Here is a 20882-nt window from a genome sequence, read left to right as displayed (position 1 = left end):
TTGAGAGATGTAGTTCTCTCTAAAATGTTAGCTAGTTCCCAAACACTTGGATAACTATGATCATGCTATATTCTGTTAATAATGCTTAAAATAAAGAATTTAGTATTAACAGGTACATGTTTAATCATTGCATATGGAATTCCATCGGGTCCAGAGGCTGTATCATTGCTAGTAAGTGGGGAATTGAATTACGCTAGTAAAAGAAACTGTAAGATTCCTCCTTTTCTTCTGCAAAATTTAGCATTTTCCATTCTCCAAAGCTTCTATACTGGTGACCAAGAGCTGCTTCCACTTGCATGTTACAAGGCATCCTAACCTCAACTGTTTCAATCACATACTGACCATTCACCTTCAACACTGGTGGTGAGTTGGGGGTAAATTTGCCTGCCATCTTTATAACTTTCCTCCATACAGAAGATGGTGGTGTTCTACTGTTGACTGAGGAATCAAAAGATATCCAAGACTGGCGTATAAATTCTTTCATTACATGAGAGAGCTGTGCTCTACATTTCTTATAGACAATTAAATTTCTGTACGGTATCTACGGAATCGAGTTAAAGACTTTCTTGTGGCTCTGTGCAAGGCAGTTAGTTCTGAAGACCACCAAGGGACTGATTGTCGTTTGAATAACCTTGTGGTTTTGGGAACTGAATTAACTCCTGCTGTATGAAGAGCTCCATTCAGTGTCTACGGCATCATCGACACTTTCAAACTGTTCTACACTCCCTTCAATTTCGCTCAGCTCCCAAAATCTATTCCAGTTGCCTTGTCAAGGTTCCATCATGGCGATCTCTGTAAGGGTGGATTATTGTTGATGTTTATAACTGGAGCATGATCACTTGTATGACAATCATTTAACGTTCGCCAATCAAAATCAAGAAGGCAGTTAGAGCTTGCAATTAAAAGGTCAATGCGTGAAAAGGTACCTGTCTGAACATGAAAGTGTGTGGGCTCTTCATTTCTCACAATTGATGATATAATGTTGTCCCCCACGTTTGCTAAAACATCACTCCATAAAAGATGTCTACCATTCAAATCTCCCAGTAAGAGAAAAGGTTGAGGGAGTTGATGAATCATCTCTTACTACTGTATATTATCATAAGAGATGTCATTTGCAAGCAAGTAGAGTAAATGGTGTATTTTCTTCTTGTAACAATTTTTTATAAATCATCACCTACCACATTCAGTTAAAAGAAAAGGGGGGATTAAGCCAACAGATCCCTAATGATGCAAGATAGAACAGTATAGTCCTTAAAAATTATACGATATTTTGAGATTTTAAGCTGTGAGCATCATGACAAGATTAATAAAAATATTCTATCTACAGTAAGAAATACCAGCATTCAAATTGAAGCAATGAAACTCTTCCAACAACTGAAATTAGTGTCTGCACATTTCAGGGTGATCATTGTACTTTGGCGAGTCTGTGAAGGTGTGGCTAGACCCACAGGAAGCTCTTGCTCTGCCACCTTTAAATGATTTAATTAAAAAAACAATTTCAAGATTGTGTGACCCCATTTATCTTGTTGCCTAGCAGGCCCCCAAATATAAAGAAGAAAATTATCCATTGATCCAGATGATGTGGCAACTGCATGGCTATCCTCAATGCAATTTTGCAGTGCCTTTGATGGCTTTGACTATTGAAGATGAAGCACCCTATCCCAAATCCATGTTGGAAGCCAAAGTAACCACCTTTCTCACCATCTAAGTGGTGGAAAATAATGGATGCAAAAGCAGAAAAAATAAGTGGTCCAGTTACACTGCAATGTTAAAAGTTTATGTAAGAAATAAGTTCCTTGCCAGATTTCTCAGTATCAGTTGAAAGAATTTTTTTCCACTTTTGGTCAAATTCACTATAAATTTAGATACAGACTAGGCAATGAGATGACAGTAAAACTAGTGAAGTACAACAGAATGCTCACAGGAAGAATCGGCAGAGTAGTAGTTGCGAAATACATGTAATGTATACTCCTGACCTGTAGGAATGTGGCCTAATTCATTCTATTTTACCTGCTGTACATAAAATTAAAACACTAATGATTGCTTTACATCAGTAGGCAAAACTAAGCTACTGTACTTTATGCTTTGATTTGTCAACAGGTACCTTTTTGTTTTTTTTACATAACTTAAAATGTGGTGCTCTAGTGAATTACTGTACTGTACTGTACTAGCTCTTTCCATAAATTTATTTTTACTACTTTTTTTAATAGGCCTATGAAAGTTTAAGTTCTGTGCTACCCAAAACCAATGCCAAGTTTGTTTGTCTTTGGGCATAAAGTATTAAATTTAGCTACAGTAGTTTTTTTATAATTACTTTACTGTTCAATATAAAATCATAACAAAATACTGGATTTTCCTTTATCCCTGATATTTTATCAAGTATATGCATACTGTATGCTGTAACTACTGTATACAGTACAGTAATACCCTGATGCAATAAAAAATTGGAGACTACAGTTTACTTAGTAGGCCTAGGCTTTATCTCAAGTACCTTAAGTCCCTGGTCTGACCATATATCTAACTTAAGAACAGATCCGACTTAAAACAGGCCTCAGAAACTGATCTCATTAGGAGACTTGCTGTACTGTAAATTGCAATGCACTATATCATGTCTTCCAAAATAATAATAATAATAAAAAAAAGGTTTCTAGGTGTACTGTCCTACTCTTCATTATGTATCACACTTAAATTTACACAATATTATTATAATGTGTTATAAAAGCAGAAAACAGATAAAAAGTTTAAAAAGCTTTCCTGTTTTTTCTGATTCAAAAATATTTCATTATATCTTTAATATTTAAAAAAAAAGGGGGTTGTAAATATATTTTTTAAACTTTAAATTATGTATCAAACTAAAAGTTACACAATAGATCAAGGATAATGGATTCTTTAGATTAAAACCACGGTCCAGGCAGGCAAGCAGGTAGGTCCCCAGGTATCTAGCTATACCAACCCTGAGTGGGATGGCAGGTCTACCCAGGGTGGTTAACATATAGGGTTAAAAGATTACTCCAGACCTAATATCCCATAATAAAAAGGGAAGGGTTTGTATATATGTTAGAACAAATGACAAATATAACATTGTGCTGACATGAAACAAAAACTTATCATTATTAGTTATTATTATTATTATTATACGTGTAGCCAAAGTATGCTAGCATAGTAAATGGTAACCTTCCACACAAAAATGCCATGCTAAAATTAATGAAAACTAACTACCATGTAACCACACAGCCTTACTGTAATTCTAATTCATAGCTTAATCATTAAGAATAGAAGGCACAAAACAGCAGTACACCACCTCATCAAAATCTCCACGAACGACGTGAACATCCGAGGCAAGAGTTTTGAGGTAATCGTAGCTCTCCTTGGTGCAAAGGTTCCCTGTGCAGAGAATATGTTGAATTCTTCCAGGAACCAGTAACTTCTTGAATTTAGGTGGCAATGAGCTGACCCTATGCGGGATGTGCAAGTCTCCCAAGACCAAAACCAACTGAAAAAATAAGTACAATAGGCTACAAAATGTGTACATTTATACAGGTGGTCATCCAATGAAAAATATCAATAAAATTAAAACTTCCAAGCCAAAACAAGAAGCTCTGTTCTTAATTAAAAAAATACAAATAGAGGATGATACTTTCTTCAATTATCAATTCTACATAAGTTTAATGACTAAATTATCATTTAAACAATTTACTCCATGGGGATAATTTTGTACTTTTTATAAATTCTGGACATATATGACCATTCAATTTTATTACAGAATTTAAACTACATATTATGAGAAAGTTTGGGTAAAATATATCTTGCTGATTAGAAAAATGGATAAATGCATGATGATTAATTTCTTGCAAAGGAATTTGTGATGGAAAATGGTGACATGGTAACCATTATGCTGTTGCTTAGGAATAAGAGTGGTATGCAAATAAATTTAAACAATATCTTACTGATAGAAAGACAAAAATATGAAGATTACTGTACTGCTATATTCCAAGTTCACTGTTCATGTTCAAATAGGTAAGGTCATTTACTGTCCATGCATTATTTTCAAGTTTGTATAGCTAAGAAAAATAAAAATTATTTCAAATTAGTGTTGTTCCTAATTACAATTAAGCACAAACCATCGACCTTTAATAAGAAACTTAGCCTTGTGTGGGCGGAAGTCCCCTATAACCAATCTGATTGGCTTACTGACCCAGTAAATGTCAATGTACTTTGGTCCTGTAGAGGAGCAAAAGTCATGACTTGTCAACCTCCTAACAACCTGAGCATTATGTTACATGTATTAGGCTAGGTTTCTACCAGAAACCTGGTAGGGAGTGCCTGAAGAATCTATATCCTTTTGGATATGACATCTGAAAGTATGGGGATTATATAAGAAGTGAGTGTACAGTGCATAAAGTTGTAACGATGCCGTGCCTCTTTGCAATAGTTTATATAGGACATATCTGTTTTGACGCGGTTACTGGTTTTAGAATGATATATTGTTAATTTATTCTCATCATTTACTTATTTCCTTTCCTCACTGTGCTATTTTTCCCTGTTGGAGCCCTTGGGCTTATAGCATCTTGCTTTTCCAACTAGGGTTGTAGCTTGGCTAGTAACAATAATAATAATGGTAGGTCAACATGGTGGTGTTGTCGCTCATCAACACCACCGAGTGGCCGTAGAGGTGAGGGCGAAAATGCTGAAGAGCTAGAAACGTTGTCTTCAGCCCTAAGACATTTATATCCTGTTGTTGTTTCATCTCAGACCAGAGTCCTGAAATATAAGAAGCCTGTCTGGGAAGAAGAGAAAGATTTCCTCCAACTCAGCCAGAATCAGCCAATCATCTAGGTATTGAAGTAGACAAGTGCTGCTGGCATGCACCCATGCTGAAATTTGAGTACATACTCTCATGAAGACTTGAGGAGCAGTGAGATAGGCCAAGGCAGAGTATCATGAACTGGAATACTGTACTCTTCTGGCTACCATCATCCTTAGGTAATTCCCGGAAGATGGATGACTTAGGATCTGAAGATATGCATTCTTCAGGTCAATTGTGATCATGAAGTTCTAAATCCTGACTGCTTGCTTGACCATTGCTGCCGTCTCCATCTTGAATGGGGTTTGATGCACAAACCCATTCAAGGCTGAGAGATTGATGACCGGTCTCCAGCCTTCAGAAGCATACTGTACTTTACTAAGCAATCAACTGTAGAAGCTTGGGGAATTGTCCTCGATCTCTTGGAAGGCATCCCTCTCCAACATGGCCCAGACTTCTGTCTGAAGGGCCAGATCATTCGGATACCCTAGATGATGTCGTCGTAGGATTAATCAGTGGAAGGGGAGATTTGCTGAACACAAGGAGGTAAGAAGTACCTCTACCATCCAATTCTCCACACTGTGGAACCACCACCTCCACTTGGTCTGCAGAAATTCTTCCACTGCTCGCATTATGGGAGGATCACCCCTAACAGTCTTTGACACATACCTCTGTTTTGCCCTTGGACATAGCGAGACTGAAAGGGTTAATTATGAGTTTTCTTCAGAATAGAAGGTTAAGGATGGGTGACATTTTTCTGTGCCCGTTTGCGAGGCCGTAAGTCTGACTTAGTCTTACTAAAGATCAAGGCTTGTGGCTATTTGGACAAGAAAGCGCCACACGCTTTCTCCGCAGAAGGCCCAGGGCAACGACGATGAGCCTCCATCACAGGGCAATGAAACACACACAGGGAAAATAAAGGACACGGGAAACCACAAGGGAACACGAGGAGACCACGAGGTCAGGGTCAGAGCGGGAGCAAGGTCGGGACGTGAGCATGGACTGACCGACCAGCGAGAACTGAGGACCTGAGGACAAGATGGTGGTCAGGTCCTGGCCGGGCATTGTGGGGGTGGGAATCTAATCAATTTGGTCGGAGCAGAGTGGTTTATACCAGTCCTCCCATTAAAGTAGTTCAAAAGTATTATCTCGTCAGAATAAATCTGTTTTAATGTTACTGTTTTCAAAATATTTCATTTTGATTGTTCATTACTTCTCATATTGTCTATTTACTTCCTTATTTCTCTTCCTCATGGCACTATTTTACCCTATTGGACCCCTTGGGTTTATAGCAACTTGCTTTTCCAACTAGGACTGTAGCTTAGCTAGTAGTAATAATAACAATAATAATAATAATAATAAGAGAAGGCTCCGGCAAAACAAGTCGACCTCATTCGGGAACAGTTCGCCTAGAATGATCTGGCATGATGCGCCTAGTACATCTAAGAGAAAACCACCCAGACCTTTCAGGGGAAGATTTCTTTTCCCATTCTGGGGTGATGCGTCTGACAAGCTCTGGGATGACACGCCAAGAGCGCTCTGGGGTGATACACCTAGCGCACTCTGAAGATATCCTGTAGATTCCCTTGGAATAGCACATAGTGCGCTCTGGGGAAGTGCATTCGGATATGTGTCTAGTAATGGGAGAGACCCACCTAGAGGGCCACCTTCCGGACAAGGAGCACTTGGATCGAGAGCACTGGATTGATGCAGGTTGGGGTGAGGCACATCTAGAAGCTGAACTGTAGGTGACTTGTCTAGTAGCAATGTGTCGAGACATACGGCACGTAGAAGAAACTCCTATGGAAAACGTGAGTCTGGAAGATGTCTGTCCAGAGGTTAAAGCCCGTCGAGCTGAGGCACGGAGTGAGACGCATCCTGGAGAAGTGCGTCTGCAAGAGGCTTGCAGGGGTGAAGAGGTGCTGGAGTCTCGCCTGGAACCTGAAAATCTTGGATATGAAGCGTGCTGGGCACGTCCTCGAGAAGCATTGGAACGTGCGGCGCGTATGAAAGAGGCTCGCTTAGAATGAGAAGCACACTGGGCGAGGTATGTAGGGGTGAGATACCCTTATGAGAGAAACTCTCTGAAGGGATTGTCTGGAAGAGATGCGTCTGGAAGAGTGCTGTCTGGAAAAGGAGTAGTTTCTTGAAGAACCTGCTAAATGAGAAGAGAAGTAGGATCGCCTGCAAGGAGCTAACTTACGATGTCCCTTCGAAGAGGAAGGATCTCGCAAATGCTAAAGCACAACCTTCTATAAGGGCTCAGAGGGCTCTGAAGGAAGGTCTCCTTGAAAGGCGAGAGTTGAACATTCGATCATCCGACCTCTGAAAAGGAGAAAGGTGCTTATCGTGGGAAAGGTGCTCAAAAGACACATCTCCTACTGCAGGTTCTAAATGGGCTGAAGAGGTGAGACTTCTTAGAAGACACCTGAGGTTTGACATCTGATGTGGGAGGAAACCCCCCCAGGTGTTTTCCTGCTAGGGCCTGCTGCAGTTTCTCTTCCAATGGCAATACCCAGCGAGGACAACAGCAAATGCGACGCATTCACGACCTGAAAACAAGGAGGCTCCCCTTGAGGAGAAGGTCCCATGGTATCTCGTGGGAAAGGGATGGATCACCTTGGCCCTCAGCTTGTACTAAGTTAATAGGCCCATAGAGGAGACCAATGGAGTAGAGCTTAAGGAAAAGTCCTGGGGTCAAAAAAGCAAGTCGGGAATTTTTCAACTTCGAGAAAGACCCCAAAGGCGAAGAATCCCTTTTTAACTACTTTTATCACTTGCCATATGTCTCCCACTGGGAGGATAGTCCCTTCCAACACTCAACATAGTGTGATGCTTGAAAGCATGCATGCCCTCTGCAAGCAGTGCAAGCCCCGTGAGGATACACAAGTCACTACACTCATAAAGGTGCTGCAGGTCTTCAGCGTCACTCCAGGCCATTTCCACAGGCATTATTTACGCATTCACAAACACGCTCAAAGCCAAAGAGAAAAAGAAAATTAATAAAGTTTTTAATATTTCCAATTAAAGAAAACAGCAATTCCCACTGATGGATGATATCTAAGCGAGTTGTCAATGCGCCCATGGGAAGGCGGTCGCTTCTCCGCTACTGGCAGGTAACTAGATATCGGTCGTTGAAACATTGTTAAAATTTTTTAATTATCATATTCCCAGCTTTGCTATTTTTAATGATGTCAGAACAAATGAAAATTTCAAATCTGCTTTTTCTGATATGGCAAACTGCCTCCACCAATTTTTTATTTGTAATAAAAGTGGCTTTACTTTACTGTATTACAAAATTTTGATGCCTTTAATCATTGGAACTACATGTACTGTGTGCATTGTTCAAATTTTTTCAACAGGTTAAACTAGGAAATACAGTATGAAAAACTCAGCTTTAGGAGTAAAGACATTTAGAAAGAAAAAACAGGGTTGCAACCTAGTCTTAGGAATAGCTATGGATATGGTAATCTAATGGGGATTAGCTGGGTGACCACCGGTAGGCAAGTAAGAATACGACTCCTAGGTAAGGCTTTGCCTCCAGAACGTATAAGCTCATGCAATAGAGCTTGATTCTCCGGCACCGAGAGATCGTGGGAGAGTTGAAAACCAGCGAAGGTGCATGCCCACCAGTCCAACCAGGAGGCCACATTGATGATGTCCTGAGACGTGTCCTCCATCATAGTGGCCTCTGCCTGAGAGAAGACCACTGGGGCAGTAAGGATCCTGTCATCCGCACTGCCTTGGCTCAGAGCCACGACGGCTTCTTCCATAGTCCGAGGCCCCACAGGCACATAAAATTTCTTCTGGGTCCTCAGTCCAGGCAGGAGCTTGAAGGACCCTTGGGCCCTGAGGGAGTTCTTGTGCCCTGAGGGAGTTCTTGTGCCCTGAGACAAACCAGTCGACGTGGTCCATGCCCAGGGACACAACAGGAGCCACCGGTAGGGTCAAGGATGGTTTCTGCTGTACCGGGTTGTCCACCATCCTACCCAAACCCGAAAGCCAGGCCTACTCTGAGGACGGTTTGGGCTCATCTAGCCTGTGGTGGTGCCAAATCAGTGCCAATACTTTCCTGTAAGAGGATACTTCATCAGGCGAACATTCTCCCGCATCTGCTAAGCCCGCTACCACTTGATCCTCCATGTCGGCTGTATCCTCGATCACGGATGGATCCGTGGGGACGTCCGTATCCCTGACATCCAGCCGGCTCGATGGAGCGGCTGCCTCAATCACGGATGGAGCCCTCAAGGAGGAGGTAGCCGTCATGGGTCTACCCCCTCCCGGAGGAATCCGTGGAAAGTGACTGCCCTGCTGTGCCAGCGGCTGCATCCGATGCTTGGATGGAACCAGTGAGACTGGGTGTGGGAACAATGCTGCCGGGCTGAGCCAGCGGCTGCCTCCGCTGAACGGATGGAGCCGATGACCTGCCGGGCAAGGGCAAGGGAAAGTTAGCGTGTGCCAACGGCTGCATCCAAAGCATGGACGGAACCAAAGAGACACTGGGCAAGGGCATGGAAGCGGCTCCAGCAGCCACCGAGGCAAGCACTGGAGTGGCAAGAGCCCTGTTCGACCCGCAAGGGGGAAAAACTACCTTACCTACTTTTGCCCTCTTCTTTCTGGAACTCTTCCTCTTTGCAACTTTGGCCTTCTTCCTAGACAGGCCTGAGTTCGAGTCGACTTATTTTTCTTTTTCCTCATCTCCTGGTCACTGGAGTCTTCCGACGATGAAGAGCTAGCGGACGAGGTAACGTCCGAGGAAGACGAAGAAGAGGAGGAGGTATCCGAGTCCTCTGAATCCTCTGCCACCAACATGAGGGCTTGCAATTGTACTACCGGGGTGACAGGTTGCATGAAATCAGGAGGTAGCGTAACAGAAGGCACCAGGGGCGTGAGTACCGACCCAGGTGAGGCAAACCAGCCAGAAAATTCTTCTTCTTGCCGCATGGGTGACCTGAAGGGCATCCTTGGCGCCGCCCACACAATGGAGTCGGGGTCCGAAGAGCTCGTGGCTCGTCTTTCTCTGTCTTGGTCGCCCCCTGAAACCGCTATACCTGAAAAGCACTGCCACGATGGAGGGGAAGGAGCTGGTGTTCCTGACCTCCCCCACACCGGATCCTCACTCGAGACGGGTCCTGCGGGTACCAGAACCTCGTCTACAGAATGCACTCCCGTAACAACAGCAGACTCCCCACTCGTCTGCGTAGGCACAATGCAATTTGAGTTATTAAAATCAGACTTATGGGGAACAGCAATGGGCTGTTTCCCCACAACGGACTTACCTCGTCCCCTACTCTGGGTAGGGGAAGGGGAGGGGAAACCGCTCTCCGAAGGAGCTGAAGGAGATGCTAACGGAGAACCGAGACCAGGCTTCCTCGGCGACCGCTTCGATGCCTTCTTCTTTGTGCCGAATAATGTCCACTGCAGTTCAGGACGCACACTTCGGACACGTGGAAGCAGGCAAGCACACACTGCCTTGACACGTGGAGCACATCGTGTGTGGATCGATGTTTAACTTAGATAGCCATGCTCTGCATGACTTACCGTCCTTGGGACCGGGACAACGATGTTGGGATTCTATAAGGGTAATCACAAGCAACACAAGTAACACAATGGAGGGATGTGAGCGGGAAAAAACAAGGGAACAAGTGGAATACAATGGTGGGTCGGACGGGAGGTGAGAGAGAGAGCGGCGAGATGTTATCTACGCCGCTACCAGATGCTTACTGGCGACAAAGACCTAGTAATGCACCCACGCGCGCTGACCCCGGGTCGCCTCAGGGCACGTATCCATCCGCCACAGAGGAACTCGACAAGGGAAGACGGAGATGGGGGAATTGCGCAAAATTCTTGGTCGGTTAGGGAGGAGATCCTAGATACTCCTAAGAAAGTAGTTCGAGGTAAATAGTCCGTGTTGGAACAAATACAAATTTCTACCAAGTGTTTCCCCAAGAATCATTCCAAGAACCTTTCCTTACACCAAGAACTCTTCTTATCTTCTTCATTACGAATATTGTAATAGTGCAAATCATTACCATGAGATCGAGACACTGAATGTCCTAAACTAAGGTAACCCCACTTAACCTGTCTTAGATTGTTTGTCCTTACCAGTGGACTGTATACCAGGGGACTACAGTCCCATTTCATTTACTAACAGAGTTTCTTACTTCAATTCATTGTAGGTTACAACCAACACTTGTGGCAAATGTTGTATGGAAAAAATACAGGAGCATCACAAAATTTTAGGTAAAATTCAACACATGATTAATATATGATACTTTAATGTCAAGCTAAATACATGAAACATTTTTCCTACTTATCTTGTGTTTTATCCATTTCTGACCATGAATATTGGGGCCAACCATTCGTTCATGAGTTTTCCTAACTAGCCCCTATTGATAAAAAATTATTTGCAGCAGTAACAATGCTAAAATATGTATAATAAACACAAAATAAACACTTGGAAAAATGGAGTTTTTATGATAAAACAAAGTTTTATGAATACTTACCTGGCAGTTATATATATATAGCTGATATCTCTAAATCGGCAGAATTTTTCAAAATGAGGCAACCGCCTTGTGGTGGTTGGGAGGTAGGTGGTTACACCCGTCACAGGGTGGTACAAGGAATCATTCCCGTGTTCAAGACTTCAGTTCATCTATGCCCGACCTGTCTCCTGAGGGGAGGTGGGTGAGCCTTCGAATATATATATAACTGCCAGGTAAGTATTCATTAAACTTTGTTTTATCATAAAAACTCCATTTTTATGAATAGTACTTACCTGGCAGTTATATACAGTATATATAGCTGATTCACACATTTGGAGGAGGGAAAAAGACAGTAAACATCGTTGGGGAAACAACAAAAGAGTTGTAGGAGATAAAAACACCTTGATTCCTTGCCTGCTAAGGTAGCTGATTTCAAAGGTACAGCCTCTAGAGTGGCTTTCCCTTAGGAGTGTTTATCCAGAAGTAAGCCTGAAATGCTGCAAAAAACTCAATCGAGTCTGTCAAAGGGATAAGACCAACAACTTGACTAGACTTCAGAAACTACCTTCGCTCCATATAATAAAAACTGCATCCTTACTAAAACTAACCACCAAACCCTGCAACATAGACATAAACTATCTATCTAGACTGAGGGAACCGTACCACAAGACGAAGTCCTCAGACTATCATAAAAACACAAACCCTCATACATGCATATAAACTAAGGTTGAATGGGGTCATTAACTACTTTGCCTAATACAGAAACCGCAGCTATGTATAGGCCCAAGGTATAGCACTTGCCAGTCTACTCTCACATCTCTAAGTTAATGAGAAGCGAAGAGAGTTGCTCCTCCGGAAAATTGCATTCATGAATAGCCTAACTAACATATATTCCTGATATGCCAGAGAGGTAGCAATGGCTCTCACTTCGTGAGCCCGTAATTTCAACAGGGCGAAGTGTTCCTCCTCACATAAGAGGTGGGCTTCCCTAATTTTTTCCCTCAGGAAAAAGGACAAAGCATTCTTAGACAGGGGTTTTTGGTGGATCTTTCACTGAACACCATAACAAGCTGGATGCACAGCTCACGTTCATAGCGTGAGCCAAAAAAGCTTTGAGGGACCTAACTGGGCAGAGGAGTCTTTCCTTCTCTTGACCCACTAGGTTCGTGAGGTTAATGACATCAAACGTTGTAGGACAGGGTTACGAAGGGTTCTCGTTCTTTACGAGAAAGATGAACCTTAAAGCACAAACTGCCCTATCCTAATTGAAGCTTACCCTCTCCTCAATCGCCTGGACTTCGCTGACCTTTTTGGCATTCGCTAGAGTCATAAGGAAGAGGGTTTTCTTCGTTACAACTCGAAGAGAGGCTAGCGAGATAGGTTCAAATTTCTTGGAGCACAGAAACTTAAACACCACATCCAGGTTTAAGAGTACCTATTACGTCGTCTGAAAAGACCCAATGAGGTCCTGCAAATCTTTATTTTGGGACAACTCTAGGCCTCTATGCCTAAAGACGGCCGAGAGCATACTGCTGTATCCATTGATGGTAGATTCAGCCAGCTTTAGCATCCTGTCTGAGGTACAAGAAGAAGTCTGCAATCTGGCTCAGAGAGGTAGTGGTTGAGGAAAACTTGTGCCACCTGCACCAAGCTCTAAAGGTCTCCCACTTAGATTGGTAGACTCTTTGTGAAGAGATCCTCCTTGCTCTGGCGATAGCTTCCGTCGCTTGTGCCGAAAAGCCTCGAGATCTGACAAGCTTCTAGAAGGAAGTCAGTTTGAGAGCAAGGGGAGTTTGATGATACCTCTCGAAGTGGGGCTGTTTGAGAAGATCTGGACTTGCCGAAGTCTTCTTGGGAAGTCCATCAACATGCCCATCACTTCCGAAAACCATTCCCTTGCAGCCCAGAATGGAGCCGCTAGGATCATTCGTCCCGAATCGAGGAGAGCGAATTTCCTGAAGACCAGATTGATGATCTCGAACGGGGGCAACACATACATGTCCACCCCCGTCCAATCCATCAAGAAGGAGTCCACTGCTACAGCTTCCTCGTCCGGGACTAGGGAGCAGCAGTATGGGATCCTCTTCTTCCAGTAGGAGACAAAAAGGTCGGTTATAGGTCTGCCCCACAACATCCAGAGACTGACAGACTTGCAGGTTGAGAGACCATTCTGAGGGAAAAACTAGTCTCTTCCTGCTGAGCATGTTTGCCCCAATGATTCTTGCCCACGAACAAACCTCGCTCGAAAAAAAAAACTTTCTAGATCCAAGAGATCAGAACGAAGGCGTCCTTGACCTCGACATACGATTCGACTAGTGTCATCACGAAGTCCTAGATTCTCATGTTCAAAGTCATGCCTCATGCTAGAACTTCGACGTCGAGCGTCCTGAAAGACGAGGCGCCGATCGTCCTGTAAGACGTGGCGCCGATAGTCCTGTAAGACGTGGAGCTGAGCGTCCAGGAAGGTGAGGAACCGATAGTTTTGTAAGACATGGCGCCGACCGCCCTGTAAGACGTGGAGCCGAGAGGTTAACAGAGCGAGACGCTGAACATTCTAAAAGACGTGGTGCTAAGCGTCCTGGTGTCAGAAGAGACTCCTCGTTGACAGGAAGACCTAATTATTTGATAGGCTCAACGTTATCTAAAAAACCAGATACAGGGAAGCTCTGATTTCTTGATTGCAGTATTCTGCTACATTAAGCAAAAGTTACGTGAACATTAGAGGGGCGGAGCTGAGACCAAAACACACGGCCCGAAACTGACCCATTCTACACCCGTTCTTTCTAGTAAACAAACCTCAGATAAAGTTTGATTGCATAGCCTGCCACTTAGACTCCTCTCTAGAACTGGGAGAGAGAATCGTTGTAGCTAAAAACTAACGGAGGTTTCCCTATAAAAGGAACAAGTAATCCTCCTTCAGAAGAAGTACTGACCAAAGGTCTGCTCCCCTCTTCTCCAAAGATTTTGATGTCTCCATGGAGAACTTTGACTTCTGAACGAAGGCATAAAGAGCATTTACGTCCAGGACCGGACAAAAGACTCCCTCTCCCAAAAGAGAGACATTGAAGTTGCAAAGTCGGTTAGGCAGAAAAGTCTTATCGGAGTAACTAACAAAGGAGGCTAGGAAAAAGATTTCGCATCCATCCTTAGTAAAAACACGGACCAAAGGTCTGCTCCTCTCCTCTCCCAGACTCGCCAGAAGTAGCCAAGTCTGGCTCCTACTGTTGTTAGTTCGGTTAGAGAAAAAGCATGCAGAAAATTTCTTGCTGATTAAGACACCAAAACCTGTCTTTGACCAACTCTTGAGGGAGAAGAGAGAAAGAAAAAAGGAGAAGTACGTACCTTAATTATGACCTCTGATTTCAAAATTATCCAGCCTCATTGCCTGTATTCCTTAAGAGACTCAGCAATCCACCAAGGGGGCCGTAAAAAAACTCTGTGGGGCTGCCACAAGGTCTTCGACCTAAAAGTGGCTAGACCTCCACCCTTGCTATCCTGGCCTAACTGATAAGGAAGCTGGCATCATAGGTTTCTGTTTTAAGAAATAAAAAGTTTAATATATTCTTAAAGCTCCATTAATGACCACGTGAAAACTCAGAGGGTGGGGAACATGGAGCAACAGAACATAGGATCTTCTCCTTCTGTTAACCTCAAATAATTCAACCGGAGAAAAGTGATCACTAAAGTCATCCTTTGACAAAGATCTTATAAGATGTGGTGTCGTCCTGAAAGAACGAGGCTGCCCTCGCCCTGAAAGAACGAGGCTGCCCTCGCCCTGAAAGACGAGGCTGCCCTCGCCCTGAAAGACGAGGCTGCCCTCGCCCTGAAAGACGAGGCTGCCCTCGCCCTGAAAGACGAGGCTGCCCTCGCCCTGAAAGACGAGGCTGCCCTCGCCCTGAAAGACGAGGCTGCCCTCGCCCTGAAAGACGAGGCTGCCCTCGCCCTGAAAGACGAGGCTGCCCTCGCCCTGAAAGACGAGGCTGCCCTCGCCCTGAAAGACGAGGCTGCCCTCGCCCTGAAAGACGAGGCTGCCCTCGCCCTGAAAGACGAGGCTGCCCTCGCCCTGAAAGACGAGGCTGCCCTCGCCCTGAAAGACGAGGCGCCGATCGTCCTGTCTTGAAAGACTTGGCGCCAAGCGTTAAGGCAAAATGATATTCATTATGCCGCTCGGCACGTTCGGTTCCGACCAAAGGGTTCATAAGGCCGACTGACGCTCTGGGACAAAAACCGTGTCAATGATGGTTTGTAAGCATTGATATTATCAGCGAATATCTATGACTTATAGTATTGCCATTAAAATCAAAAGTGATGCAATGCGAAACTCTAAAAGCAGTGTAAGAATCTTAACGTCCAACGCTCTTTGCTTTCCCATGGCAAGGGCGAGCATTCTTGGGAACGTTAACAGGAACGCTCGCGAGGGCGTTTGCTCGTGAGCTAACGCCTCTCGTTTCCTTTCGCCGATCGACGTTCCTTCTCCCATGGGCCGGGGAGCTTGGAAGAGGTCTAAGGCTAGGAAAACGACGTCCACTGTGCTGAATGAATCCAATGCTTAATTTAGTACTGAAACTTGCACTATTAAACTTTTACACAATAGACCATAATTAGTCCTGCCCATTGTGAGAGAACTTATTCTGCTGCCACGGGCTTGAATGAGAAAGCAATATCGTCTCTAGTACTTGCTATATAAACTGTAACAAAATTTTTTATAAAATATTTGGCTACCCCCCAAAATTGGGGGAAGTGCCTTTGGTATATGTATGTGATGTATGGATTAAACTGACATTCCATAATAAAATAAACTTTCAAACATACTTACCCGGCGGTCACAAAAAGAAAAACCACCGGGCAAGAGTTGAGATTAAAAATAAATGTTGAACACACTCACCCGGTAGTTACATATAACCACCGGTAAAATTAAATGTCATAAAAACCTACCCGGTAGATACATACAAACGCCGGGAAAGTTATACGTCAAAGATTAAAATGAACAGAAAATGGGAAAACAAATGTAATCCACAATTGATTCAAAGGGTTTTCAAAAACAAGCGAGTTGTAATGATAAAAAGAACAGATATAGCAATAACGTATCTATACTGTATATATAAATGTAAACAATAGGAACATATAAATGAAAATACTACTAAAACTAGAATTCCCATATCGTTGTTGTTGGAGTATTATAGCCAATACTTTAATTCCCATATCGAAAAGAACGCTACCAAGGCATGTTGGGACTGCATCGATAGTAATGAGAACTAACAGCGTAGATTAACCATATGCTAGTACTATTTAATCTATGAAATTAGATCGATGATTTAAAGAACGAATACTAAATGGACAAATATTTCTTTAAAATTTTACATTAAAAGTTAAAAAACCTATATAAGTGGAATTCCTCCCATTCTTTACATGAAAGAACAAATAAAGAGAATTTGCAAGTCATACAATGAAGATTACGTCACACGACTGTGACGTCATAGAGTTGGCGGAACATATTTCCATCATCAGGATTAAAAACTTTGCACCTAAAATATAGTGCACAAACAGAACCCCTGCATACAAACTGTGAGGATCAACCGACACTTTCGGTAACCTCACCTTGCATACATCACTCGCACAAACACGAAAATTAAGTTTTCACTCATGATAAACAAAGTAAATAGTACAATAATAATAACAAAACACGATTGCCAAATCCCTAAATCAGTGTACTTCACCAAACGAAGTCCAAAAAAGAGAAGAAGGGAAAATGATTAAAAAAACTCTCAATGGTGGACCGACGATGTTTTCGATCCAGCCGGCAGAGATGAACTGAAGTCTTGAACACGGGAATGATTCCTTGTACCACCCTGTGACGGGTGTAACCACCTACCTCCCAACCACCACAAGGCGGTTGCCTCGTTTTGAAAAATTCTGCCGATTTAGAGATATCAGCTATATATACATAACTGCCAGGTAAGTACTATTCATAAAAATATATGCTTCTTGTAAGTGGCGTGAAATCAAAGTACAGAATCATAATTATCTATAATTCATATCATGTCCCTCAATATGAGAGAGAGAGAGAGAGAGAGAGAGAGAGAGAGAGAGAGAGAGAGAGAGAGAGAGAGAGAGAGAGAGAGAGAAGAATGCTTTTCCCTAAGCCCATTATTTACATTTGAGAGGCTGACGGAGACTTATTACACATACATTGTTTCCCATGGTTTGGAGAGCTTTCTGTGCATATACAATGACGTATTTGTCAGGTTGTTTTATTAAACCAATCAACAGCTTACAAGTACTTCTTCGTAAGTTCCCGGATGTTGCTCTACAATGGCCATTTTTTTCCACCTTCCCCTTCAGTTTCAACTTAACCACCATCATATAGACACGTCTCCAAGAGGGAACTTAAGGGAACTACATGAATCTATTTCGGAATTCAGTGTAATTTCATTTATGTCAGCAACTGATTATGATGAAAATGCTCTTTGTTCAGTGTAAAGCTATTGTTTCTTATGTGAAATTAACAAAATAACCGAAGTAATGTCTCAAAGGTACGATTCTGACTTAATTTTTCGGGAAAACCAGCACATTTCTACTACAAAGCTTCTTAAAAGATTGCCAAGACAAAAAAAGAAAGTGTGTCAATCATAAGGTAAGGAATTATTTGTGAATTACTTTTTCATAATGTAAGGATTTATTTGTGATTTACTTTTAGTTTGTGACCTGGGAAGGGAGATCCAGGGGGCTTGCCCCGGCTAGGGGTTGTGACCTGAGAATGGGGTACGGGGGCTTGCAATGGCTAGGGGTTGTGACCTGGGAAAGGAGGTCTGTGGGGCTTGCCATGGCTAAGGGTTGTGACATGGGAAGGGGGGTCCGGGGGGCTTGCCATGGCTAGGGGTTGTGACCTGGGAAGGGGGGTCCGAGGGGCTTGACCCAGCTAGGGGTTGTGACCTGGGAAGGGGTGTCTGAGGGGCTTGGCCCCAGCCAGGGGTTGTGACCTGGAAAGGGGGGTTCCGTGGGGCTTGCTCCCCTGGGCTAGAGGTTGTGACCTGGGAACTACTAGGTTAGGTTAGGTGGGTGTGTTAGGTTCTGTACCCTTTCATAAATCTCAAGTGATAAATAATCCCGTTTTGGCCTGTTTTCAGCCAGTTACATGAACCATATATTTTTCCAACTGGTTATCTTGTGCTTATTTTGCATTTTTGCCCATTGCTATTTCTGCAAATTACTCGTTTATGACATTTCCCCATCCAAAAATCCTTGGTTTTCCACTGGGGTCCCCCATAATTGTCTTTATATAAGGGGGTCCCAAAAATCAATGAAAGGGTGGTTTTCCCCAATAATCATGGTCAGAATGCATAAAACACAAGCTAATGAGTAGGAAAAATGTATGGTTCATGGATTTGGCTACAAATTAAAGCATCATATATTTACCAATATCTGGAAGCTCTTAAATGGTTAAAAAAGACAGCTGATGATTGCATCATGTGCAAAATAAAACAGATGACAAAAGCAAATGAAAACAAATGTGCAGTAACCCCCAATCAGTCTCACAGAAGTAAACAATGGCCTTAAGACATCAAAACAGTGTTCACATTTTAATCGATCTATAAAATAGTTATTTAGGCCCTATTAATCGCACAGAATATCTAGCACTCACTCATTTCTTAGAAAAAAATGTTTCCCTAGAATTTAATGCACCATATTAACCAATGGGAAATGCGATGACGTGTCCTGTCTTCAAGTGTACATGCTACCCAGTGTCACTAGATTAAAAATCTTAAAAGTTAACATAGCTCCATATTCTAATTTCAAAAAAGTTAAATCAATGTGACCACAAAACTATAAATACATAGGGAGCCTTTGTAGTTCGTTGGGACAGACTGGAAAAAAGACATTTTATGAGGGAAACTGACACAAGAACACCACGGGGTGTATGCATGATAGCGGCCACCTGTATGTATGATGAAGGCTGACTAAGAATACGGCAGTGTAAGGGGGGATCGCAGGAGGGCGTTAGCTCCCACGTTAGGTAAGTAGGTAAGGGCACGGCTTGTAGGTTAGGTTAGTTTGTCCCTATATTTTAAGCTCACTAAAGGAACTGGCCGCTGATATACAAAGGTTCCGCTCAGAACCTAGCCTAACCTAGGAGTCATATACTGACCCACTTAAAGACTGGGGGTTCTGCATCCCACTCCGATTCCCCTTAGACTACCGTAATCTTAACTTAACCTGTCCCAACAAACTACATTTACCTCAAATAGTTGAATCAATGTGACCATGGAACTAAACATGCATAGATACAAGTTTAACGAATTTCTGCATATTTTACTTCTGACTGTAGTCAAACCAAACCAAAGTGGCAGGTGAGTGAAGCTCTATTCTTAATGCATTGTATCTACAACAAAATATTTCGAACTTCCTGCTTTCATTTCAAGACCACCGTTGAAGGTATGGACGAACTATTTGACCTGTGGATTAACCTAATTAGCGTGGTTCTTTGTCCGAGTGGAGTTTGACATTTAAATCTTAAACGTTATAACTCCTGATTATTTTTGGAGGAAATATAGATTATTTCCCTATTTATGTAGTTTTAGTTCTCATTTTACTGAAATTACTTGCAATCATTATTTTTATGTACATTCGCATTCTTCGTGACAACCTAGTTCTCTCTCTCTCTCTCTCTCTCATGGACGTGTAGAAGTGGACATTGCAAATCCGGTCACCTGTATTTAATAAAACATTGCTTTATATAAGAGAGATGAAATGAAGTAATTATAAACAAGATTTGTTTGAAATGAATTTTAATGCTTTTATTGGAATTTTAACCTTATAAGCTTGAGAAATGGATAGATGGGTTACGGGATTTGCAGCATAGTCATAGCGTTGGGTATTATAAAGGTCATCCACCGATATAATGCAGCACAAGTAAAAGAAATCGTATGATAAATTAGATTATGCATTATATGGTACATTTGTATTGTATTACATGGTGTGATTTTCGCACAGGAAATATATGATTTCCTATAGTAGATAACGTGATTTAACAGGTTTTCACATTCATTTCATTCGTAATAACATCAACCAATTCGTCAACTTAAAAGTTAACCGAATTGGTTAATCTGTTTGTTTCCGATTGAAATGATCATCAAAATCGGTTAAATCACGTTATTTGCTATAGGAAATCATATATTTCCTGTGCGAAATCACGCCATGTAATACAATACAAAATTACCATATATATATATATATATATATATATATATATATATATATATATATATATATTTATTATGTATGTGTGTACACACACACATATATACAATTAAAGATAGGGAAACAATTCCCTCAAGAGGACATTTGGGTTTTACGGAGAAATGTAGTTTTGAATTGCTTTTAATCTATCAATGCCCTCCCAAATATCTCTGGTTGCCTTATAGGCTATGACTGCTAGTGAAAAAAAAAAAAGCTACAGGCAAACAAATGGTTTTCCTCTAATTCCCCAAATAAAAGGTGAAAAGGAGAATCTACCCAGGATTATGCCTGACGGTACCCACCAACCTTTAAAACCTTAATCCATCTTCTGTTTCAGGACTTGGTAAATGTGTAGG

At 42.3% G+C, this 20882-nt stretch overlaps 1 protein-coding gene across 1 annotated transcript in view; it reads right to left on the bottom strand.

Moving 5' to 3' along the window:
- The window catches only part of Vps29 (vacuolar protein sorting 29), a 43485-nt gene that overhangs the window by 21922 nt on the left and 681 nt on the right, over positions 1-20882 (bottom strand). The window contains exon 2 of the mRNA XM_068380421.1: positions 3302-3493. Within this exon, the coding sequence (XP_068236522.1) occupies positions 3302-3493 (192 nt within the window). The remainder of the gene's footprint in view (positions 1-3301; positions 3494-20882) is intronic.

The sequence above is a fragment of the Palaemon carinicauda genome, chromosome 9 (assembly GCF_036898095.1).
Source record: "Palaemon carinicauda isolate YSFRI2023 chromosome 9, ASM3689809v2, whole genome shotgun sequence".
NCBI classification, from domain to species: Eukaryota; Metazoa; Arthropoda; class Malacostraca; order Decapoda; family Palaemonidae; genus Palaemon; species Palaemon carinicauda.
This window is presented reverse-complemented; position numbering and strand designations above follow the sequence as displayed.